The sequence below is a fragment of the Megalops cyprinoides genome, chromosome 11 (genome assembly GCF_013368585.1).
Source record: "Megalops cyprinoides isolate fMegCyp1 chromosome 11, fMegCyp1.pri, whole genome shotgun sequence".
Classification (NCBI taxonomy): Eukaryota; Metazoa; Chordata; class Actinopteri; order Elopiformes; family Megalopidae; genus Megalops; species Megalops cyprinoides.
In genome coordinates this window covers 34139784-34165417 of record NC_050593.1, presented here as the reverse complement: position 1 = coordinate 34165417, position 25634 = coordinate 34139784, and the positions used below count along the sequence as shown (strand labels likewise).

The following is a 25634-nucleotide window of genomic DNA, read 5'->3' as shown; positions in this document are numbered from 1 at the left end:
AGCAACAGAATATTTACTTCCATGGTTTTAATTTTTAATTTGACTCCCTCTATTATCTGTGTGCATCTGAGCCAGCGCTCCTGGACTCTTTATAACTCATTTGTGAAGAAGTTGAACACTTCTTACTGAGTCCCTTATCCTTCCCTCAAACTCAAGAGCATCATACGTTTCTGGAAAGGCTTTTTCTATGCTGACCCGTTACATAGAACAGAATCGCACTGACACTAAAATGGATTGGCAGGTTTTGAAGAAGGACCAATAAATGCAAATGGCAAAATATGATACAATTTATGCGCCCTAAAATTTTCAGATTGAGAATGTTTGCCCAGCACCCCTCTCACTGTAAGAACACCAGCCATGGAGTTTTTAAACCATTTAAGTAAATGCCACTCAACTTGTTGATAAACACAACACATATCAAATGTTTAAACACGATTATCACTTGTTTGATAAGTGACATGTACAACAGTTTTGTCTGACCTTATCTCCATACCTGCAAATACCTTTGATGAGCCGTGATTCTCACAAACCCGAAAATAGGCTACTTCTCATGTACCTCATGGTAATTCATTCGTTCTTATTAATTTGTTGGAAAATCTCGTGTAAATCGATACCTGCTAACGGTAGCCTATATATGAATTGTTCACCCAATTCAGTACAGATGCAGAGGACTATACGAGAACTCCGAGATATTGATGAGGTATCGCAAGGAGCATGTCCTTACCTAACCCAAGTGTCCTGGAGTGCCAGCTCAATTCATTGTGTTCGCCATCATTAAAAAAACGGTCTATTTACTTGGCACCCGTTACAAACGTTGTAACAGACGTTATTGACAAGGTTATATGTTTATACGCTGAGTATCATTTTTGTTGGTTTTGCATCCCTGTCATGGTCTTGTCGCATTTTTTCGGAACGCGTTTGTCAAGCGCCTGCGCTAGTCAAGGCGACGTCACACCCACCATGGCGGTCAAGGTGACTCCGGCTGCACTTATCATGCATTCCAGCACTTTTAGCAGCATGTTTTACCTAATATTGCAAATTGGCATTTGAGCAGAATTACGTGCATATGCTGTTAGGTGGATTTTTTGGGGAGCGTAGTGCACGCAAGGACAAACGCCTCCTCGGTTGCGCCCGGCTTCTTTGCTTGGCCTTGAGTGAGCACTTAGCCAACTTAGCGAGTTGTCTATAGATAGCTTGCCCGCTAGCTACACTGCATCATTTCAGATGCTGAAAGCTAACTAGCTAGTTAGCTAGCTAACGGCTTTGTTGTCTGTTGTACTTTTGCAGTTTTTGTCCGTCAAATAAGTGTCATTGTTTTTCTTTACAACATCAGATAGTTATCTGATGTATGCATCTGATAACGTCAGATAGCTATCTGGTTTGTTCTGCCTTTGCTTGAAGAGACTGATGCTAGATAATACTTTAGCGTTAGCTAGCTAGCTTCTGTCTGGGCATTGCTTTTCTGTGTCTGTCACATACAGCATTTAGCAATCAACAGCTAGCCGCATATTAGCTAGACAGTTATCCGGTTATCTTTCAAATCATTTTGATGGGTAGGCAGCAAACAGAAGCCGAAGACATACGGAGCAACGACAAGCGATATATTTTTCGTAAAACTGGGCGTCGCCAATATCCATATTTCAGTCACTGCATAATTCAAACTAATGTGCAAAGAAAATAACAGAACTGTGAATCCATGTTTATAGCTAGGTAATGACAGCTACGGATGTGCCGCCTCAGAATGGCAGTTGCATTTCGCAAGCTAGCTTGCTAACGGTAGATAGATTTTTTCCCTGGTAAGAGGCAACATTTGAACTGCAAATGATGTCAGTTTGGCATTGGCAGACATGCGGAACCAGAGCAAGTAGCTACAAGCATGTGAAGTCATGAAAACAAACCAAAAACCTAAACTCTTTTCAGGTGCAATCAACCAAAAGGGCCGACCCCAATGAACTGAAGGCTGTCTTCTTGAAGGTAAGATAACGTTAGCTAACGTGAGTGTGTTTAACCTTCGAATAAATCACGTTTCAGACACCATCGTATAAGGTATTGGCGATTTAACGCTCAGCGAGATGTTACCTATGCTCCAACCCGAAGGAGAATTGTGTTCCGTCAGTCTTGACTGTTGCACCTGAATTGTCGAAAGTTGTTCATTGCGGAAAGTCACGTCCTTATGAATTATAAGATGTTTTGTATGGTAGCGTCATTGCTCATTTAGTTTGTGATTAGTTTCGTTGTTCATGGTTTCATGCATCATTCTTACTGATATCTTATTGCGCGTGTGACAGAGATACTGTGTTTTTGTGGAGAAAAAGTAAAGACAGACAGACAGACTGACTTGTTCCCCTGCATGACTGAACATGGCATTTTCATGGAATAGGTGATGATAGGTCCAGCATAGTTGTATGACTTTTAATATAGAATTAGAGAAACGGGGACTTGTGTTTGCTGTTGTTAGGAATTAGCTAAAGCAGGAGTTTGGATACCTAGGGTGTAAAATGTTGAATATGCAGTGCATGAGGTTTTGCACGATGGTTGTGTTGCTTTTAATGAGACGGTTCTCACTTTTGGTGCAGTCAGAATCCTGCCTTGTTCTACTCCGCATACTCTGGTGTCACTCTTCCTATTGCCCTCATCAGTCAGGCTTCTCTTGTTTTGTTACTGAAACATCTACACATTGTAGCGTGTAACTGGCGGTTCATGGTAGACTTTGGTCTCAGTTAGGTGTTAAATCAGTTGGATATTGATTGTGAAAAATTTCATGCTGTAGTCATATAGTCTCAGCCAAAAAGTCTATAGAGATTTGATGGGTGTAGTTGCAGGTTTCAGCGTCCTGCAGTTTAACATTGTTTCACGTTGTTCTTTTTTGGAATGGGGGGGGGGGGGGGGGTTGTTCCAAATGTTTGTTAATGATGTTTACATGATTGAAATTGTAAACTTCTGTTCACCGGAGGTTAAATTCTGGAATAAAAATGAGTTATTAATAACTCGCCACTCTCCTGTGGTTCAGAATGACCACAGAGTTCCCTCTGTATGGCCTGTTAGCTTGCCCCAAGGACAGAGTAAAAGTGCCTGGTGTCCAGGCCATGAGAAAATGTCACTCACATGCCTGGACTAATTGCGGATCTCCTTGGCCTGGGAATTTGTGCTGGCGTGACTTGAGTTACAGTTTGACATTTAGGCCTAGTCGTCAGAGTAAAGCCGTGTGGCCCAACTGGTCGAATGCAGTTGCGGCAGTGTGTTTTTGAACTTGTGTGTGAGAGTGATAGAGAGTATGTACCATAGCTGCCTTGTGTTTTTTTCCTGGAGATGGACTCACATGGACTTACTTGATGCTCACAGTATATCTTTTTTTCCGCTAGGACTACAATAAGAGGCCTAGTTCTACTCTGAGGTTTAGGCTAAGTGAATTATAATAGGCACAGGCTGGGAAAGAGGAAACCCTCCGAGGAAGGAGGAGCTTGGGGAGAACTTCCTTATTTGATATGGCGCTGTTTAAAGAACCCCTCTCTGTATGCATCTCTTATTGTACAGTTACCTTATTCAAAAGGCTCCCAAATCAGTAACTTTGAAAATTGCTTTGTAATACACCATTGAAATAATAACAGTTATTCCCTTAAAATTATTTAAATAATTGCCTTTCAACCTGTTATGAAAATTATATTTTGGTTACTGGCTTAATTTGATGATCAAGTGCTTTAGACACACGACGGTGGCTGAAACTCATGCACGGAGTATAGATGTTAATTAATTGGCTGGAAATAATACTTTCAGTTAAAATGTGAGCTCCTGAGCGCGTGGAGTGGTGTGTGAGGTGTGAGGCAGGCTTCAGCAGAGGGTTTTCTCGGCGTTGGCAGGGCAGCCCCAGGCTTTCCTGCGGCTCGCACTGTAACATGACCCTGTTCCAAATGTCTTGTCCCCCCGGTCATTGAGGGCATGCCGGCTGCAGGGTGTGTTTTAAAAGGCATCTGGCCTTTGCTTACTTTCCGTTTTTTTCAGTGCAGTGTTAGCGTTTTAATTCAGAGAGAATGAGGTGCTGTGAGTGTCGGGGGATTTTAGCAAAAGGAAATTTTCCTGCAGGAAGAAACTGTAGAACTGTCAGAGGAAACCTGTGTATGTGGTGTGCACAAAACTTAAGACTCCAGTGGCTGTGATTCTCCCTTAATTCCATATCCCATCTGTCCAAGTAATGTACTGTAATGAGCAACTTAGGGGGAAAATGTATTGAAAGCTCGAGATAGTAATAACTTCTGTGTGCGTTTTTTCCTGCCATTGACGGTATCTCTGGAAAGCAGTGATGGGGTGATTGAATGCAGAATAAACGATGGGGAAATCAATTGCATCGACGTGCGGCACTGTTTGAATAAAGACACAATGCTGATTGAACATGAACAAAGGGAAGTTACAGTCAAAGCGTCTGCCATCCTTCACTGAGCAGTCATGTCAGGCTGAGCTCCCAGCCGTGTCTGAAGCTGCTCAAATGAATGAAGCTAAGCTGAGGAAATGGAAGCTGAGGAGGCAGCAGCTTCAGAGAGCACCCTTCTTCTTCCCATGCTCACGCTGATCATCTCGGATGTGTGGGCGTCGCCTCCCGTCTCTGACTTTCATAGCTGATGTGCTCCATGAGAGTTTGTATTCTGTTTCTCTTTGACCGCTCTTTGACCACTCTGTGACCGCTCTTTGACCACTCTGTGACTGGACTGCTCTGTGATTACTCTGCAACTGCTTTGTGACTGGACCTCTCTATAACTGCTCTGCGATCACTCTTTGACCGCTCTGTGACCACAGCGGTGACAGTTGCTCACGTCTGCCCGTATCCTCACTTCTAGCATGCTAGCGTTGTGGACAAGGATGGGGAACATTACATGACTCCGGCTGACTTTGTGCAGAAGTTTCTGGGTCTGCACACACAAATCCACCACAACCCCAAGACCGTGCAGCTGATCGCCGGGGTGGCGGACACCACTAAAGACGGGTAAGCTCCGCCCTGGGCTCTGTCTCTGATAGGTGGTCTTGCTAATGAATGACCCTGCTGCAGAGAAGAGGTCTCTCCCTGGAATGGTCCATCTCTTTTCCCCTGAAAACGTTGCTAGCCAACAGGGAAAGGGTTGACTGACACATGGGCCATGGGTATGATCTGTGAGGCATCTCACAAGTAATAGTGCACATAGACATGTATCAGAAAGTTGTATCTGACTTTCACAGATTGTTTAAAATGCCAAAGTAGAGACTTTACAAAAGAAATGCACTACAGTGGCTACAGGATGGCATCTTTTCATTGGTTATTGACAAAGTTGTTCAGTTACTCTGAACAGATATGAATCACGCAGTAAATGCTATTTGACTTTCTGTTTGTCCTTTGAACTGATTTATGAGTAATATTGTGAAATAAAGGAGCACATTCATTTATGTGTTTTTGTGAAAATGACAGGAATGAGAGTAAACACATTGTCCCCCATGTTTAAATGATGGAAATGGCTAATGAGTGCTTTATGCAGTAAAGTGTTGGTGCAGTCTATGCCATGGATCTTGTCTTTGTGTTGGTTTATGTTCAATTGTTTCTTTCAGGAGGCAGAAGCATTCGCCTGTTGCAATCAGAGCTACTGTTTAAAAGTAATGGCTTTCCAAGCTATTTTGATGCCACTCGTTTTTAATTCTAATTCAATTAAAATCTTGAAATTCATAGTCGCTGGACTGTATATAAATGTAATAAATGATTGTGGTCGCATGATACGAATAATTCACAAGAAATGTTGCATGATTAAATCTTTCTTTCTCCTTTAATTTCTGTTTTACTTTGCTAATAGCAAATCTGTACCATTACATTAGAGATTAATGTCATTTGTAGAAGTATTTCTTGTTAACCCTTTAGTTGAGTAGTTTGTTTGTGTAGTAGTATGAGCTTTCTGTTTACTGGAAAGACAGTTCTCTTTTTTTCTTTCTAACAGATCTCTCTCTCTCTTCTCCAAACAGACTGATCTCTTTCCAGGAGTTTCAGGCCTTTGAGTCGGTGCTTTGTGTCCCAGATGCCTTGTTTATAGTAGCCTTTCAGTTATTTGACAAGACTGGCACGGGAGACATCTCATTTGGTGAGTGCATACAGATCCTACCTTAACCTATCCAAAGCGGATGCATTGCTGTCATGTAACGTAGCATCACAATAATTACTACACCCGCAGGGATTAATATTTTAGAATGTGTATTATTAGGCAAACTATTTTCTCTGTATGGGATGTAGAGGCTGTTGTTTTTATTCAGCTTTCCACATTAAGGTATTGTTTAGATGCGTTAAATTTGTGACATTTGTGACAGCCAAGCTGTTGGTACGTCCACTCCATAGCTGACCAGTGCAGGCAATTTCGAGTTGGGGGGCTGGTCTCGGCTCTGGTGTGTCAGAAATCGGCAAATTCTGTGCCTGAACCCCAACCAAACTGAGTGATGGAGCAGAAGAGAGAAAGTCACAGTTGTCAGCAGGGTGGTGTACAAGACACAGGTTACTAGAATGGAATGCGACAAGTGTTTATTTTTATTATGTCCACCCAAAATCAACCATGATGTGGAAGAAGACATGCTCAGGCTCACACACAGACACACGCTCATGCTCACACTCACACACACACACAGAACACGGCTGCAAAGAAACGCTGCTGGACAAAGTCTTGAAAAAGTCTTGAAAAAAAAATCTGACTTTATTTCGTCAGATTTCTATTTAGCATACATTTGTTAATTGCTAGTAAAGGTAATTGGAGAACTGTAGAATGTATCTGTTAGGGTGGATGCTGTCAGTTGTCCATCAGCCAGACTCAGTGTGTAAACGCTGTTGCAGTCGTCAGTGCTGCGGGAGAGGGAGCAGGAGAGGGAGAGGGACAGGGAGAGGTAAGATGCTCGCTCTGCTGGGAGCGTGGTCTGTCAGGCCGTGTAGTGGGTGTGTGCGTGTGTGGGGCCGGCGGGGGATCGGCGTTTGGAGCGGCGCCGGGGCCAGGCGAGCCGGAGGGAGCCGTGGGTAATGGCCGCGCGGCATGTTCCGCCTAACGAGGGAAGCGGAGGGCCCGACGGGGGCTGAAACCCGGGTGGCGGCCCAGCACAAAGGCGCCGCCACGAAGCTGATTGTGCCGCGGGAGATGCAACAAAGGCGGTAGAAATTGCCAGCGGCGTTCAGAGCGAGAGACACCGGGCCGCTCCGGACCCACATAATGCAGAGGGGACGGGGTTCTGAGCCGGCCCATTCAGCCAGCTCTGCATATTGGCTTGATTTGAACTTTCGGTGATTGCAGGGAAATGAGAACAGCTCTTTTCTTTTTATCAGAGAGCAGGCCGAATGTGGCGGGAAGGAGCGCTTTTGTAAATGTGTAATGGCAGTATGGCTTGCCTTTTCTTTGCTTTTCCAGAGAATGTCAGAGACATCTTTGGCCAGACCACAGTGCACCACCACATCCCCTTCAACTGGGACTGTGAGTTCATCCGGCTGCACTTCGGCCATGACAGGAAGAAGCGCCTCAGTTACTTAGAGTTCACTCAGTTTCTGCAGGTAGGGGTACAGTCCGCCACGCCCTCACCACACCATTATACAGGTACATCACTCACCTGAGCTCATGCTGCTGTATACCCACATATACATTACATTATACAGCAACATATCGGCTGTGTGATACAGACAACGTCTTGTTTCCATAAGATGCACATTACTGAATCGATATCTTACTTTGTAATGAAAACCCAATCACAACGATCATGAAATTACTGATGAGCTGAAGAAGCAACTGGAATTTTTTTTTTTTTTACAACCCCCCCGTATACATTATGGTTGCTGTTGATTATATGCCAGATGTTAAGGTAGACGTATGGTATAGTGTCAGCCTGACTAGAGCGTTCAGTGACTTGGCAAAAGTAATGTCTCGCCCAAGGGCGGTCATCTCGGCAAAATTCCACCTCTGAAACGACCGATATTTTCCCCCAAATCATTGTTCATTTTCCGAGGTCACGATTGTGTAATTTTATTTTTTTCCATTTTGTGTGCTGCTTTGTTGTGGAGGTATCATGGGTTTTACTATGTGGAAAGGAAAAAAGGAGCTGCTGTCTGGGCTGAATTAACATCTGCTCTGTGGCTGCTTCTGAGACAGCCTGGAATCGCTGAACATGATCCAGAACCTGCTTATCCACTGCTGTGCACAGTTCAGCAGAACCGAGCGGAGGGACATGGCTATCCCCTTAGCCTCCAGCTGGGTCTTTTTTTGGGAGAAAAAAAAAACCTAATCTAATGTTTTCATGCACGCGTATCTCTACCAGCTAGCTTGTACCTTGTCTGGCCAGCTGTTGAAACCTGGTCATGCAGCGCTTCTAATATTGTTACCTCCTTATATGGCTTTTTGCTTGTGTTGTACTCTGCCTCACTTGTAAGTCGCTTTGCATAAAAAGCATCTGCCAAATGAATAAATGTAAATGTCCTTTAGCTGGCTAGTATTAATAATGTGAAAGGAGTTTGGAAAAGATCTTCTTCATGAGGATGAAGCTATTTTTAATTTGTTGTTAGGATCAACATGTTGAATTTAGTATGAAATATTTTTGTTAGCATTTTTAGCATTTACTGTTTATGATCTCCATTTTATGGCAGGAACTGAAAAAACACTTAAGCCCCACATTTTTATGCCCCACAGCATACATAGTATACATAAATCACCTTTATATGTGTATTTATTAGTTGTTAAACGCCCAGAGCAACTACAGTACTGTAATGTTGTGAGACCTCATGGGTTGTGTCATGTGTGGCATTTAGGTGCCAAGCTCATTTGAGCTTAATAGCACACTGAGCTGTTAACTTCAGCTTAGTCTGTGAGCCAGGTAACTCTGTCATAACTATCTGTAATACTGTCATTAAAATGTATTTGCAGTTGTAGATTTCCAAAACATCTGTTTAATTTTTGGAAATCACGGGCCCAAGTGATTATTGTGTTAAAAGAAGAAATTCAAACTGAAGTTTTTTTTTTTTTTTAGGAGTAGGGTATTTCAGCTTAATGCAGTTGCTAGATTTAAACAAACTAGATTTCCACATCTCTTTGCTGCCTGTGTTATGATGGAGATGAATCCAGAGCACACACAGCTATAAAGTGTGAATCATGAAATAAAAACACAACAGCTGTAGAAAGAAATTTTATGTTGGATTTAAAAACAATCTTACATGAAAATGCAAAGCCAGTAGTTGTGTGAGTGTTCAGCTTTTTCCATGGTAGCGAATAACAGAAAAGCTTGAACATGCATCCCTTCCTCTGTAATATAAATAGTGTTTTTTATTGATGTATTTTAATAGACACTTTATGATACTTGTATAAATGAGGACGCTTGGTAGTGGCCCAGACTGCAGTCAGAATGTGAATAGTTTTCCAGTAGGCTTGATTTGGCCCTGTTGTGTATTTAGAGTTTTTATAAGGGCTGTAAACCCGTGCTGAGTGTTTAAGGAGAAGCCCTGGAGGCAGAGAGCAGAGTGTGGAGCTCAGAGCAGGGAGAGCAGGAAGAGCAGGGAGGAGGGACAGCTTCCACTCCATGAGCCTCCTCCATTAGAAGGAGCTCCTGTCCTCCCAGTTCTTTTCTCCCATGCCACAGTCAGATTAGACTACTTAAAGGGGCACTGAAATAGAAGGTGTTTCTGGTGCATGTGTGTATGCATGTGTATGTTCATGTGATGTGATTGTGTGTGTGTGAGAGCATGCGTGTGTGAGTGAGTGTGTCTGTGTGTATGTGTATTTAGATGTATGTGATGTTACTGTGTGTGTGTGTGTGTGTATACCCTGCATGGGCTGGTTTCCCAGACAGCCCTGATGTTCAGTGTGTAATGCAGATCAGAGCAGTTTGCTGGTAGTCTGTGATCAGCTTTGGCTGCGGTGGTGACCCCCCGGTCAGGCGACCCCCCCCGGTCAGACGACCCATCCCCCCCACCCCAGTCCTGATTGCACGGCCGTCGTGTTCAATCACCTCGCGGCCGCTCCGGACGCACCTGCTTCCTGTCCCGCTCCCTGCGAGGGGGACGGAGCTTCACCTGGCCTGGCTTTCATTAGCCACTCCCGGGAGCAGCACATCTCCGCGGCGCGTTCGGCGCGTTTAAATGCGACGCTGCAGCCGCGCATGCATCTCTCTCTCCCTGCAGGAGCTGCAGCTGGAGCACGCCCGCCAGGCCTTCGCGCAGAAGGACAAAGGCAAGAGCGGCGCTATCTCCGCCTTAGACTTCAGCGACATCATGGCCACCATCCGCCACCACATGCTCACGCCCTTCGTGGAGGAGAACCTGGTCTCGGTGAGCGAGGGTCACGTCATGTAAAGGGCGTGTTGAGCACGTGTTAAGTGTGTGTTACGCGCAGGGTAAGCGTGTGTTAAGTGTGTGTTGCTCATGTGTTACGCATGATTGTTACAAGTGTGTGTTAGACGTGTGTTATGTGTGCGTGTTAAGCGTGTGTTAAGGGCATGATAAGAGTTTGTTACGTGTGTGTTAAGTGTGTGTTACGTATATCTGTTAGGTTGGTGTTACGAGTATGTGTTAGTGTGATAAACGTGTGCTAACCATGTGTTAAGCGTGTGTTGAAGTGTTTAGCAGCAAGACCCTTGGGGAGGAGGTACGGAAGGGTGTGGTCCTGTGGCAGACAGGGGTGAACTGCTCTCTCTCTCCCTCCTCCCAGGCTGCAGGGGGCAGCACCTCCCACCTGGTGAGCTTCTCCTACTTCAATGCCTTCAACTCCCTGCTCAACAACATGGAGCTGATCCGCAAGATCTACAGCACTCTGGCCGGCTCTCGCAAGGACACGCTCGTCACCAAAGGTATCTCTCCCACAATGCATTTCTGTAAGCAGTCAGAACAAGCATGAGGAAGCGAGCGGAGTCTCGCCTGGTGAAGCCGTAATGTGGTAATCATGGCAACGTCAGGATAGGAAACTTTTGGAATGCTGTTTATTCTGCCGCACAGAATCCAATCAAAACTGTTGTAGATCTGGATTTAATAGGTTATTTAATAACTTCCTGTCAGTTTGCTGGCATCATTGAAAAACAGTGATTTTAGTCCTGAAAGCTGTGTTTGAGTGTGATCATTTTCCTGGCCCTGTCTCTGCTTTCCTGTCACGGTGACGGTCACTTCCTGTGTGTGGGTGCTGCATGTTGAGGGAGGGGGCAGGTGTGTGTGTGTGTGTGTGTGTGAGAGAGAGTGAGTGAGTGTGTGTGTGTGTGGTGTGCTGCACTCTCTCTCTCTGACCCTCTTTCTCCTGTCCCTCACGCCGACGCAGAGGAGTTCATTCACGCTGCCAATAAGTTTGGTCAGATCACCCCCATGGAGATCGACATCCTGTACCAGCTGTCCGGGCTGCACACGCACTCAGGGTAACAGCTCAGCGTCACTGCTGCACACACCCGGCCTCTCCTCGCTCCTCTCCCGGCCTCTCCCGGCCTCTCCTCGCTCCTCTCCCGGCCTCTCCCGGCCTCTCCTCACTCCTCTCCCGGTCTCTCCTCGCTCCTCTCCCGGCCTCTCCTCACTCCTCTCCATCCCCCCCGCTTCTGCCCACAGCGCAGCTTTATTACCAAATCCGTAAATATATTTACAGCCACATTAACTGGCTGTAATGCGAGGGGCTTTTTGCAGTAATGGCTCTTTCGTGTAAATGGGGTGAATGCCGAGCTTAGACGAATAACTGCAGTGATGTCTGCAGCGTGGAGACGCAGGGGGACCATGTCTGTCTGATTGGCACCTGTCTTTCCCGGTTAGACGGCCTGGCTCTTTCTCGTTCGTGTGTGGCCTCAGCCCCAGCTTTGTGTGTGTGTTTTTTTTACGAACGCAAGCATGTATTAAAGCAGCAGTAACTTCCAGTAAAGGCGCAGTAAAAAAAAAAAGCCTGTGGAAAATGTGACATCACTCCCTGTAAGGCATGCTGGGATTGCGTTCCTCTCCCAGGCGGCTGAACCTGGCGGACATCGAGAGGATCGCGCCCCTGGAGGAGGGATCCCTGCCCCACCACCTGGCCGAGATCCAGAGACAGGTAGGAGGCCGGCCTCGCCCATTCCCCGCCCTCCCCGGGGGTTTTAATACACAGGGGGGTTGGGAAGACTGCCATTGTCAGGCTCAGGGAAAGCTTTACTGTTTTCGCACACAGAAATCCTATTGGTCAGATTTCACAGACAACATATTTAATATACAGTGCTGTAAAATAAAAGACAAAACATTATATGATGTGTAGGAACAAATTACAGTGATTACAAAAGTAAATAAATCTACCACATTTTCTAAACATGTGAAAATGCCATCAGGTACATCTCTCTAATAGTGGTGTAAGTTCTTCATTGTGGATTCTAAGTCAGGAATTAACATATTTCCTTGACTGTCTTTGATTTTGTATAGATTAATTGTCTTCTCGTTGTCTTGTTCTTGATTTCATGTAGATTACCTGGCCACTGCCATGACCTTTAGTGTAGTAGAGCTCCGTATGGACATTTTCAGTGTCACCCCATCTTTAAAAGTGAAGGCTGAGTAAAGTTAGAGAAAGCCATCATAAATGCAGATGAATGTAAGCTTTACTGTTTCTCCTGTACCGTGAGAATAGTATTTTGTTCAGCCCACACTATTAGAGGTTGTTTTCTGTGTAAAACATATCCAAGATCTAAGAGAGGTTTTAATAACTAAATTGGCTGTTTTTCCCTCTGTGCACTTACGCGGTATGAAAACCCAGCAGGATACAAGCTTCCCCATGACCCTTCTGAAATAAGCATGAGATGAAATGGCTTTTGCTTTAAATTCAGTGAGGTCGTCTGCATCAGAAACAGTCTCTGAGTCTTTATTAGGAAGCTTCTCTCAGAGTGCTTTTCCCAGAAAGCAGTGCTTGCATTGAAGATCCCTTGGCAAAGTCTGTTATTTATTATTATTGTGATTCAGCAGATGCTCTTATCCAGAGCGACTTACGTAGGTTACAATTTTTAAACGTTATCCATTAAAACAGCTGGATATTTACTGGATGTTATGGCAGTGCAGATGTGTTGATCAGATGTGGATCTGGGAGGTTATGAAAATAAATGTGTAGAGATGGGTGTGGACAGCTCTGTGAGTACCTGCCTTCGTGAACATGGACACTGTGGTGTGTCAGGACCATTGCCAGCCTGTGGGGCACTCATACACCCCGGAGTAATGTTAACAAATCAGGATAGTAATTTGAGGAAGGGAGAAGCAGGAGGATGCGGTGGTTGTGAGGCCCGTGCTTGTGGAAGCGGGTAATAGTTTAAGCGTTTTGATCAGGAGCAGAGCACTCTGATTACCTCACCTCCCTCTGTGAGAGCGGCAGTGTGGAGAACCAGGCCTGGTCTGGGAGAGGAACCCGCTGCCCGGGGACAGCAGACACACCGTGACTCACCCTCACCCCGGCTAACGACTCACGCAGAGTTACTCAGCCTCGTCTCAGCGCAGAAAACAGTTCTGGGACTAATCTTTCCACGCGCAGTACAGTGAAAACAAACAAAAGTTCATTTTCAACACGCCGACCAACACAAAAGCAAAACAAAAATATGTGTTTTGTTGAAAGAAGGAAGAGTTTAGTCTGGCCACAGAAATCCTCTGCATGTTATTGTTTAGTGTTGCTGCGTTTCTGTCTGAAGGGATATGATTGCACGTAGCTGACTTTGTCCCTCAAAGGTAGGCGGTTTCTCTCGTGTGGTGATTACCCCACACTTTCCTGTTTTTGTTGACTGGTCTTCGCATTCCTCTGTCCACAGTGTATCTGTTACACGCCAGTTTTACCGAGTGGAGTCATGCGTGCTGGTGTGATCTATGCTTTCACCTCTCTCTCAATCTTAGTCTGAGTGGTTGCGGTCTCTCCTCTCTCTCCCTCTAGGGTCTGAGCAGCTGTGGTTCCTCTCCTCCCTCTCCCCCTGTATCTGAGTGACTGTCCTTCTCCTCTCTCGACCTGGATCTGAGCGCCTTCTCTCCTGTCTCTCCCCCTGGTTCTGAGTGGCTGTGCTTTCTTTCCTCTCTCTCCCCCTGTATCTGAGCAGCTATGGTCTCTCCTCTCCATCTGGTTCTGAGTGGCTGTGCTTTCTCTCCTCGGTCTCCACCTGGTTCTGAATGGCTGTGTTCTCTCTCTCCTCTGTCTCCACCTGGTTCTGAATGGCTGTGTTCTCTCTCTCCTCTGTCTCCATCTGGTTCTGAGTGGCTGTGCTTTCTCTCCTCTGTCTCCACCTGGTTCTGAATGGCTGTGTTCTCTCTCTCCTCTGTCTCCACCTGGTTCTGAATGGCTGTGTTCTCTCTCTCCTCTGTCTCCATCTGGTTCTGAGTGGCTGTGCTTTCTCTCCTCTGTCTCCACCTGGTTCTGAATGGCTGTGTTCTCTCTCTCCTCGGTCTCCACCTGGTTCTGAATGGCTGTGTTCTCTCTCTCCTCGGTCTCCACCTGGTTCTGAGTGGCTGTGCTTTCTCTCTCCTCTCTCTCTCTGTAGCAGGCGTATGGAGAGTCAGGCCGGCCGGTTTGGCTCCAGGCCGCAGAGTCTGCCTACAGGTTCACCCTGGGCTCCATCGCTGGAGGTGAGTGACCTGTCTGCGTGTCGCCCTGCGGCCCCTGCTGGAGTGACCCGAGTACAACCCCCCCCCTCACCACCACCTCTAATCCAAGGATTGGAACTGCACTGAAACCGTGGCTTGATTATGCTGGACAGGGGCGGTGCCGGGGGGGGGGGGGGGGTGCTCTGACAGGACTCTGAGGGAGGAGTCGAATGTGCCCCACGCCGGGGCTTTTAACAAAAAAAAAAAAAGAAAAGAAAAAAGAATCTCCCTCCGGTTGTGCATCTTTGCATCAGCCGTGCATGAAGGTGATCACTCCTGTTTGATCCGGGGATAATTTGCGGTCTGAAGTATTTTGAAAATGTAAATCCCCCCGCAGTGAGGGCTTGTTCCACCTTCTCGTCTCTGATGGAGGGAGAGAGAGAGAGAGCGTTCTCTCTGCACGCCAGAGAGTAGTGTCATTACACAGCCTTTGATGTCAGATAAGACCTGACGAGTCAGCGGCTGAGGGCCGCGTTCGAGAGTCAGCCGAGCGCTCTCTCACTCACTCTTTCCGGCCTCTCACTGCCACTGCGACGACACAGCTGCCTGTCTCACTCTCAGCTGCTTCCGGCACCTTCCGTTCCAAACGCTGCTCTACCCCAGCTATTAAAACTGCCCTAAAGAAAAATATATCACGTGTGAAGACATGTTTAACTGAAGAGGCAGGCAGAAGCTGTTCCTCATTGGTACAGCCCTGTGCCCTTAAAGTGAGTGCTTGGTCTCTGTGTAGCCCGGGGGACCTAACTGGTAAACCGGCTGTAGAGGAAAAAGGCCTAACCTGGGTGTATGTTGTGTATGTGTAGTGCAAATGTGGGAAAAAAACCTGAAAGAAAAGAATAACTCACCAGTGGGACTCACCAGTCTGATGGATGGGACTGTGTTTGGTAATTAGGCCAGCACAGTCTTCTCAGCCTATAGCCTGGGGCCGGCATGGTAGCATTCTTCAAGATTTCTTTCAGTTTTTAGTCTGATTAGCAAAAATGAAATGGGTAAAAAGGGCAATACGCTGGCAAACTCCCCAAGAGCATCCATACAGGAGAAGGTGGGAGAGGTGCATCTGGGCTGGTGTCTCCGCTGTGTCACCACGGCAACCTAACTGGTGTTTGAATGACATGCCACTGGGTTCAGAATTGCCTCTAAGTTGTCCTTCCAAGTGCATGCTAATATTCCTCTGATCTAAATCAGATCAGCCTACAACATCGTAGCCCAAAGTCAGTTCCTTTCACCCTAGTGTTTAAAACTGCTGCCGTACATCTCTCTCCCTCCTGGTCTTAGTGGTAGGCTTCTCTTTTATCACCTAGGGGGGCGACCCCCTACTGACACACTTGGTGAGTTTGCCAAAATGCTGCTGTTTTTTTCTTTTTCTTTTTGTTAATCCAACTAAAAATTGCCACCTCAAAGAAACCAAAAATAAACAAGCCAAGCCGAAAGGGGGTGTATGTGCGTGTGAGTGTGTGTGTGTGTGTGCGTGTGCGTGTGTGCGTGTGCAAGAGAGAGTTGTTTTGTGTGTGCGTGTGTGTATGTGTGTGAGTGAGAGAGAGAGAGGTGTTTTGTGTGTGTGCGCATGCTTGTGTAATGTGAGCAGGAGGGGTGGTATTTTGACTGTCCCCTGTCCCGCAGCCACGGGGGCGACGGCGGTGTACCCCATCGACCTGGTGAAGACCCGCATGCAGAACCAGCGCTCCACCGGCTCCTTCGTGGGAGAGCTCATGTATAAGAACAGCTTCGACTGCGCCAGGAAGGTGCTGCGCTACGAGGGCCTGTTCGGGTTCTACAGAGGTACAGTCTCACAGCAGAGTAACACAGCACAGCGTAGATGTGAGGGATGTGAGGGTTATACAGAGGTACAGTCACACAGCACAGTCTCACAGCAGAGTAACTCAGCACAGCGTAGATGTGAGGGTTATACAGAGGTACAGTCACACAGCACAGTCTCACAGCAGAGTAACTCAGCACAGCGTAGATGTGAGGGTTATACAGAGGTACAGTCACACAGCACAGTCTCACAGCAGAATAACTCAGCACAACGTAGATGTGAGGGTTATACAGAGGTACAGTCACACAGCAGAGTAACAGCACAGCGTAGATGTGAGGGATGTTGAGATACAGTCACACAGCACAGTCACAGCAGAGTCTCATGAGGTGGTTGGAGCAGTGAGAAAGGAGAGGGGAGAGCACACAGCCAGCAGGGAGGAGAGAGGAGAGGAGAGCACACAGCCAGCAGGGAGGAGAGAGGAGAGGAGAGAGGAGAGGGGAGGGCACACAGCCAGCAGGGAGGAGAGGAGAGAGGAGAGCACACAGCCAGCAGGGAGGAGAGAGGAGAAGGGAGAGGAGAGCACACAGCCAGCACGGAGGAGAGAGGAGAGGAGAGAGGAGAGGGGAGGGCACACAGCCAGCAGGGAGGAGAGAGGAGAAGGGAGAGGAGAGCACACAGCCAGCAGGGAGGAGAGAGGAGAGGAGAGAGGAGAGGGGAGGGCACACAGCCAGCAGGGAGGAGAGGAGAGAGGAGAGCACACAGCCAGCAGGGAGGAGAGAGGAGAAGGGAGAGGAGAGCACACAGCCAGCAGGGAGGAGAGAGGAGAGGAGAGAGGAGAGGGGAGGGCACACAGCCAGCAGGGAGGAGAGGAGAGAGGAGAGCACACAGCCAGCAGGGAGGAGAGAGGAGAAGGGAGAGGAGAACACACAGCCAGCAGGGAGGAGAGGAGTGGGGAGAGGAGAGGACAGCCAGCAGGGAGGAGAGGAGAGGAGAGAGGAGAGGAGAGAGGAGAGCACACAGCCAGCAGGGAGGAGAGGAGAGAGGAGAGAGGAGAGGGGAGAGCACACAGCCAGCAGGGAGGAGAGAGGAGAGAGGAGAGCACACAGTCAGCAGGGAGGAGAGGAGAGAGGAGAGCACACAGCCAGCAGGGAGGAGAGGAGAGAGGAGAGGGGAGAGCACACAGTCAGCAGGGAGGAGAGGAGAGGGGAGAGAGGAGAGAGGAGAGGGGAGAGAGGAGAGCACACAGAGACGAAAGCACACAGCCAGCTGAGAGGCCTCTCGTCTCTGAGGCAGAGATCGCTCTCTGGGGGAGATAATGAGGCCTGATGTATGTGCTGGTTTAAACAGGGAGCTAGACACAGGGCTGTAAAAGCAAGAAGTCAAGACTGCCATCTACTGCCTCTGCGGCAGCGCTCTCTCTCTCTCTCCCTCCCTCTCTCTGCCTCCCACCCTCCCCCATACCCCCTCCACCCCTCCCCCTCTCTCCCTCCGGCCCTCCTCGCTCCACTGAGGGGGGTGATTGACAGACAAACAGACATGCTCGTCTGTTCTCCGGCTGCCCGCCATGATGACTCACTCAGCAGCTCCTTCAGAACTTTTTCTGCCCCGATGAAGGACGGTGAAACAGGGCGGGGGCTAGCACTATCCCCGCTGCCTAACACTGCTAAAGCTAACAGGGCCCTCCATGACCACACAGCTCCCTCTGCTCAAAACCACAGCGGAGTCATGGCAAAGCCAAGGCTGAGCAGCACTGATCCTCCGAAACACGCAATCATGTCATGTTTGGGATCACTGCAAGGGGCAAACTGTAGTTTCATGTACATTAAATATGGAATAACTTCTGTAGAGATTATATCTGTCTGGGTTAATTTATCAGTTTATACAAGTATACATTGTTCTCCCTTCATAATAAATCATACAAAAGTCATATATAAATAAATGCTGATGTCCTTTTCCTCATAAGAGTCATTTTCTGTCATGTAACCTGAATTGTCTTTATGGGTTATGTTTTCCAGGTCTGCTACCACAGCTCATAGGTGTGGCTCCTGAGAAAGCTATCAAACTGACGGTAAGTCACAGTGTGTCAGAATTCTCTCTCAGCACATTCACTGTGAGTGGAATAAATGAAGAACAGTTTGCGCATACATGGAAAAACTGAACGGAAAACCTGGATAAGTTTTCCCATGGTGTGTGGGCAGAGCGTCAGGGGAAATCCCGGGGTGGGGCACCAGCCAGTCGCTGCGTTTGAGCTTTAACACCCCTGAAGCGTGTCAGACACGCCGCCGTGCTTCCAGCCGTCTGATCCTCTCTCTTCACTCCGCAGGTGAACGACTTCGTGAGAGACAAGTTCACCACCAAAGACGACACCATCCCGCTGCTGGCGGAGGTGCTCGCGGGGGGATGCGTGAGTATCAGCGTCCCAGACACATAGCCTCGGAGCACGGCCAGAGAGAGGGGGAGGGAGGGAGAGAGAGAGAGGGAGGGAGAGGGGGAGAGAGAGAGGGAGAGAACAGCTGCTAAACTGAGCCTGCTTCACTCTAATTGAGTTGGATGTATAGGAAGTGAAATGTTTTTGTTCAGATGAAAATATAATACATGCTTTTTTCCCCTTGTGTCAGAACTTCAGTTCTATTTAATGCTATTTAAATTCTAATCATAAGTTGTAAATTTCATATTTAGAAGCAGCAACCCACTGAGCTATATTAAAGGCCTTAGAGGGTTATTAATTTTCATCTGTCTTTCCCCATCCCGATTCTTGACCTGTGTGCAAACATGTTAATCTGAGGTGACCTTTTCTGACCCACTCTGCAAGTGCAAAACGGTTTCTTTCTCTGCTGGCATCGGTAACGCTGTGTTTGCTAGCGGACACACATCTCGCACCCCCAACCCCCCCCGGCCTTACAGGTCACAGAAACCGGGGAGCCCTGAATCAAAACCCGCTGCTGCGGTCTCTGAACCCGCTAATCAGGAACCACTTGCAGAGTGACATGTGCGAGTGCCCTATTTTTAGCCTGGGCTAATTTGGTATGCGAGTCTGTGCTAACATTTGGTCGCAGCGTGGCTGGATTAAGGGAAGCTAATGCCTCCGCAGTACCTGAGAAACTAGGAAACCCTCGGTGAAGTGAAACTGACAGGCTGGGCCCGGCGAGCAAGCCAGCACACTGGGGAGAGAGAGGGCCATGGGGTCGCGACCTCTGCCAGGCTTAAATTGGGGGAACACGCCCCGGAGGTCTGCGGATATATCGGCCTCTCCCGGGCGCTGATTGACTCTGACAGCCGAGTGCATACCTGAGGTCTTACCTGTCAGTGCTCCTGGTGGAGATCCCCAGCCGCGCCGCAGACTGGAGCAGGAGACTGCGGACAGGCTAGGCCTTCATTCTGCAGCCGCGCCGCAGACTGGAGCAGGAGACTGCGGACAGGCTAGGCCTTCATTCTGCAGCCGCGCCCCCAACGCTCCCTCCTCCCTCTCAGACACGCTGGGTAATCTTGTTCACATTCTGGTTCAACGTATGAAATGCTGGTCTTCGTGGAATGTGGTATTACGCGGGGGTAGGTAATAGGAGGCATGTATGTGGAGGAGCCCTGGTAGGCAGAGCGTCTGATTAAAGCAGATCTCAGGGGGAGATAAGCAGGAAATGACAGAGGCAGAGATGAATCTTCGGTGGGGCGGATATCCGCCTCTGCGCCTTGAAAGCGGACAGATCGGCGCAGGCTTTTTTTAGGAGCGCGCCCGGATGTTTACGGAGAGAGGCCCTGCCCTCGGTGGGTCCTGATTAGATTTTGGGCGGGGTGATGGATGAGGTCTGAGTCAGCAGGGCGGTGCCCCCAGGGCGTTCCTGCACCCTCTCAGGGGGTTCGGGGGGTGTGGGGCGATGGGGAAACTCACCAGGCCGGGGCGGGCCGCTCGCCCCTTCCCAAAAACGCGCCTGGGGCGGGAGGGGAAGGGGGCAGAGGGCTGGTGCCGGGGGTCAGAGTGCACCCCTCCCAGCCATGAGCTGGGCACGCTCTCACCCCCGCCCCGCCCCGCCCCGACCCCCGCGGCCTCCTCTCAATGGCCATTTGTTCCCGGTTGTCAGAGCGGTTTGCTCACTGCGTGACAGCGGGGTCCGGACAGAGCCCTCTTACTTCACCCTGCTTTCATGCACTCACATCAGTGTGGAAAATGCTTAAATACTGCAAATGGGCGCTTTTATTTGTACCTTCAAGAATATGTTTAGAAAATATCTAATTAAGGTTCAGATTGTTTTAGTACTCTGTGAAATAGTTACGCCCACACCTTAATGCAGCGGAGCTTGTCTCCAGGGTGTTAGCCAACGCTGTGAGCTTCACTGTTAGCTGCAGTCCTGTTTCTGAGCTCCTGTGGGAGTGTGTAGGGTATTGGGAATTGAGAGCTGTTGTCCACTGCAGTTTAAAGAAAGTGCCTGCCTGAAAACAGATAACACTCTCCAGGGGTGCGCTGTAACGTGGTTTAGAAACAGGTCTGGTCGTGGGTTGGCGGTAGTGGTTTTCACTGCGTGTTTTACCCCAGTAAAAGCTAGTATGTCAGTGCTTTCAGGACTGGAAACTGCCATGAGAATAGCTCAGATCAGAGTGTCTGTGGCAGTGCAGTTGTGGGCTGTGGAGTAGTTTATGAGTATCTGCTGTAAATGAATCAGTGTGTGACTGGATTCTGCCTGAGAAGGCCCTCAGGGGTGCATGCCCTGTTCAGGTTTTCAGACCATAACAGTTCTCAGAGTTTCAGCACGTTTATTCCGGTGACCCCTCTGCTACTGTCAGGGTCTGACTCGCCCCCCTCTGTCTTCCCCCGCAGGCTGGAGGCTCCCAGGTGATCTTCACCAACCCGCTGGAGATCGTGAAGATCCGGCTGCAGGTGGCGGGAGAGATCACCACAGGCCCGCGGGTCAGCGCCCTCAGCGTGGTGCGGGACCTGGGCTTCTTCGGCCTCTACAAGGCAAGCGCTGTGACCCTGTGCGCACACACACTCTCACACACTTACACTCGCGCGGACACACACTCACACTCTCTCTCTCACACACACAAACACTCTCTCTCTCTCTCACACACACAAACACTCACACACACTCACGTGTACACACTCACACACACAAACACACATTCACACACATATTCAAGCACACACACACACTCGCGCACACACGCACGCATGCACATAAACACACACACACTTGCACACTCACACACACACGCACGCACACACACACACACACACACACACACACACACACACTGAGAAGTGAGCAGTCATTTGTGATAGTCCACTGACAGTAAATATGACTTATGGCTGGCTCTATGATGTTAACGATACAATGTGCATTGTAAAATATTTGACTGCTGTGTAAATCTCTACTCCCTGGAAAGAGTTGAGTGAGATCAGTCAAACCTTTAATTACATATTATACCTCTCCTGACTAACTTAATTTGAAGTGTACACTGTCCAAGGTGCTGTCTGCAGTAGGTGGATTATGCATTTTACTGACCATGACAATGGTGAGGCCCCTTTCCAAAAAAACAACTCAATCTTTAGCATGTAGACCACTGTTGGCAACTCGCTACAGTAAATTATGGAGATTATGGCTGCTACTGCTCCTGTCCAAGTTCTTGCGGGTGCGCTCACATCTTGTGTAATGTGCTTGTGTTCCATATTTTAATGGGTAGCAGACTGTGAGGAGCTTGTTAAAACAGTGATTTCCTCAACATGAATGAACACAATAGAAAACAGGCCCTGGATGACTGTGGTCCTGGGGTGTGTGTGCGGGACAGGGAGCTGCGCTGTCGGGTCTGTCCCTCTCTCGCTGAGTTTCGGGGAGCAGCACGGTTCCCCTCTCTGTGGCTCCTGGCGTAATTGCACACCCCTCGCTGCCGTTTGGGTAAATTCTGCCGGGGCATCCCAGCCACAGAGGGTACCGCAGAGATTTGGACCCACGATTCCAGATTCCAGAACCGCAAGAGCTTCTTGCCATCCGGGCCTTATGTTTGATTGCTGAGGAATTACAGTTTGGGATCCAGGGCTATAGATGATGAGACTTTAATACCCCTGTTGAAGTCAGCTCTGATTCCCCATCCTCAGCGCTGCCCTTAAACTGAACAATCACTGGATACCTTTTAAGCATTTTAAACAGCTCCGCCAGCTGCGTGCAGTGAATGCACTCAGCTTCCCTTTGCGATGTTCCTGATGCCGTCAGCGAGTGTGTAAAGTCAGCAGGAAATGCTGTTCCGGGGGTCTCTGAGTGCAGTTCTGTGCCGGTCGTTCCTCAGGGGGCGAAGGCCTGCTTCCTGCGGGACATCCCCTTCTCGGCCATCTACTTCCCGGTGTACGCCCACACCAAGCAGGAGCTGGCGGACGAGCAAGGCCGGCTAGGAGCGCTGCAGCTCCTGACCGCAGGGGCCATCGCAGGTACAGCGCGCACTTCTCCCTCCCCGCCTCCGGGGGCAGCGCTCACTGTGAGGAGTCTGTCTGCAGCACGGATCTCACTGTGAGGAGTCTGTCTGCAGCACGGATCACCAGAGTGATGAGGAATGTGACTACGTGTGCAATACATAAGCAGTTTTCATTTACTGTCATTGTAAGAATAACAGACCACACATTATAAAGGCCTAAAGTTCTTCGCTTCCTTGTTCTGAGACAGGGGATTATTTTTTACACCAAATCAGGTACTGGCAACCAAGTGTCATGTTGTTTCTTGTATATCAGATCTTTTGTTCGCCTTCATAAGTCCAAGTGTGTTGCTTGTGTATCTGGGGGTACTGGGGAGGAGCCCAGATAAGTGACGCTATGCGGACGGCTATGCTATGCCTGTGTTAGCATTACGACATAAACCTGAGCACAGCCTGCGCTAGCTTTAGCCATATGGCTGTGCTGTGATTGTGTTAGCGTTAGCGTATCTGTGAAATCTGTGTGAATCGCCCCCCTCAGGTGTGCCCGCAGCCTCCCTTGTGACCCCGGCCGACGTGGTGAAGACCCGGCTGCAGGTGGCCGCCCGCGCCGGCCAAACCACGTACAGCGGCGTCATTGACTGCTTCCGCAAGGTGGTGCGCGAGGAAGGCTTCCGGGCCCTCTGGAAGGGAGCGGGAGGTAGGGAACGGAGGACCTCCGCCGCTCCTGTAATCTGCTCGTCTGAGCTGCCTGAATTCAGCGTTGTAATCTTACTCCCCATCTCTCAGCTCGTTTGAGGAGTCTGAATTCAGCGTTGTAATCTCACTCCCCATCTCTCAGCTCGTTTGTGGAGTCTGAATTCAGCGTTGTAATCTCACTCCCCATCTCTCAGATCGTTTGAGGAGTCTGAATTCAGCGTTGTAATCTCACTCCCCATCTCTCAGCTCGTGTGTTTAGGTCTTCGCCGCAGTTCGGCGTCACGTTGGTGACCTATGAACTCTTGCAGAGATGGTTCTACGTTGATTTCGGAGGACAGTGAGTACCTGCGTTGACTTTACATTACATTACATCATTCTCATTAATCTGACACTCTTATCCAGAGCGACTTACATAAGTTACAATTTTTACATGTTATCCATTTATACAGCTGTATATTTACTGATTTTGGGTAAATCAGTAAATCAGTAAATCAGGGGTACAGCAGCAGTGCCCCAGTAGGGAATCAAACGGCAACCTTTCAACTACAAGCCCTGCTCCTTACCACTATGCTACACTGCTGTCCCATGGCACTTTCCTGATGTTTAAATCACTGTAACCTCCAGCTACTGATTTTTGAATCACTGCAACCTTCAGCTGCTGGCATCAGTGATGTCTAACATTCGGAACTCTCCCCCCCCAGCCGCCCCACAGGATCGGAGCCCACGCCCAAATCGCGAATCTCCGAGCTCCCCCCCTCCAGCCCGGACCACATAGGAGGCTACAGGCTGGCCGCCGCCACCTTCGCGGGCGTCGAGGACAAGTTCGGCCTGCACCTGCCCAAGTTCAAGTCCTCAGGGGTGGTGACCCTCCACCCAGCCACACCCAGGGAGGAGCCGCAAAGCGGATAGACTGTCTTACAGAACCCCCCCGCACTCCGACAGACCGCATGCACCTTGAGCCAGATGTCCACTTATATTTATATACATTATTATTTTTCTCCATGTAAATCTTGTCTGAAACCGAGTGCTAAAAGGAAGCTGTCGCGGCTCCGTCTCCATGCATCTGAACTGTTTTATTTCGTTGTTTTTCCGCCTGATTTTACCGGCAGCATGATTAGTGTTTTATTTGCTTTGCGTAGCTTGCACAGATGTTACTGTACATATTGTACAAGTTTGTACAGAGACGCGGCGCTGGATGGGAGGTAACGACCGCACCACTCCGCTGTTCAGCCCGTCTCTGAATCACACGGCAGCATCAAATGTACAGACGTTTTCAACATTTTATTAAAAGTCACAACCAGGTTGGTACATAATTTAAATGCATTTCATTCTTGTATTTTATTTAAATAAATCATCACACGTGGTTTCATATTATTTGTGTGTGGGACGCATGTTGTGCTGTTTGTCACACGGTGAGGGGGGGGAACCTGTTGAAGTGCACAGTGTCCATAGGGAAAGGAATGTTTCCCATACAGCGGGTGTGATCACTGCAGTTCTGCACTTCAAGAATGCATTTTCCAAACACGGGTTTCCTCAGGTGTAAAAAGTCTTCACTTTTACCGTCAGATGAAAGCACCGAATGAGACTAGTACCAAGTTTTCGTGTTTGCACACGTTTTAAGATCTACTTGCTTTGGTTATCTAAAAGAATGACATATAGTAGTGTACGTGAGCCTTTACAGGCAAGATATAGAAACGTTTTTTTCCGCATTTTTACAGTTTTTATTCAAATAGGACTTTTGTGCCAAAGGGGTGTGGGATGTTTGGGGAAAATGAGCCTAAAGGAATGTTAACAATTATTTGACAACAGGACACTAATGCTGCTTTCTGCAGTTAATAAATATGTGTAAATTAATAAATTATTAAACTACATCCTGACAGGGACAGGGTTAAACAGCACACAGGTGTGTTTTCTTAGGAGTTAATGGGCTCAGGGTGTAATCTGAGAGAATGGCAATGGATTAATGCTTACCATAAAGAGTTCACACTCACATAGGAATATAGCTGAGCCTGGCCTGCTGATATAGGCTCTGATGTTTCCTTTGACTTCTCTGTTCTGCCTGTGGAGATTGAGGCTTAGATTTCTTTCCAATTGAGTTAACTGAGTCGATTTTCCTTCCTGTTCGTTGGTCATGCAGTGTTATGAGGTTGATGGCCCTGATCCTACTGGTGTTTATCAGTAATCCACCCATTGCCAGTCCTCAGCTACAGACATAAACCAGGAGTATTTAGAAACACA

The 25634-nt window shown here is 48.3% G+C and overlaps 1 protein-coding gene across 1 annotated transcript; it reads left to right on the top strand.

Annotated features, from left to right (window-relative positions):
* The first annotated feature begins 943 nt into the window (after window positions 1–943).
* Window positions 944–24685, top strand: LOC118786226 (calcium-binding mitochondrial carrier protein Aralar1-like). Its single transcript, XM_036541331.1, has 18 exons — window positions 944–972; window positions 1921–1974; window positions 4830–4975; window positions 5974–6089; window positions 7389–7528; window positions 10139–10285; window positions 10665–10803; window positions 11262–11355; window positions 11924–12008; window positions 14446–14530; window positions 16169–16327; window positions 18320–18372; window positions 18628–18708; window positions 21115–21255; window positions 22581–22719; window positions 23239–23397; window positions 23643–23733; window positions 24098–24685. Exons 1-18 carry the CDS (start codon window positions 961–963, stop codon window positions 24303–24305), a joined length of 2049 nt encoding a protein of 682 aa, XP_036397224.1. The 5' UTR covers window positions 944–960; the 3' UTR covers window positions 24306–24685.
* The last annotated feature ends 949 nt before the right edge of the window (window positions 24686–25634 follow it).

Coding starts and splice junctions, on each gene's coding strand:
- LOC118786226 (XM_036541331.1), top strand. Junction 7,529..10,138: donor AGTTCACTCAGTTTCTGCAG/GTAGGGGTACAG, acceptor CTCTCCCTGCAG/GAGCTGCAGCTGGAGCACGC. Junction 10,804..11,261: donor GGACACGCTCGTCACCAAAG/GTATCTCTCCCA, acceptor ACGCCGACGCAG/AGGAGTTCATTCACGCTGCC.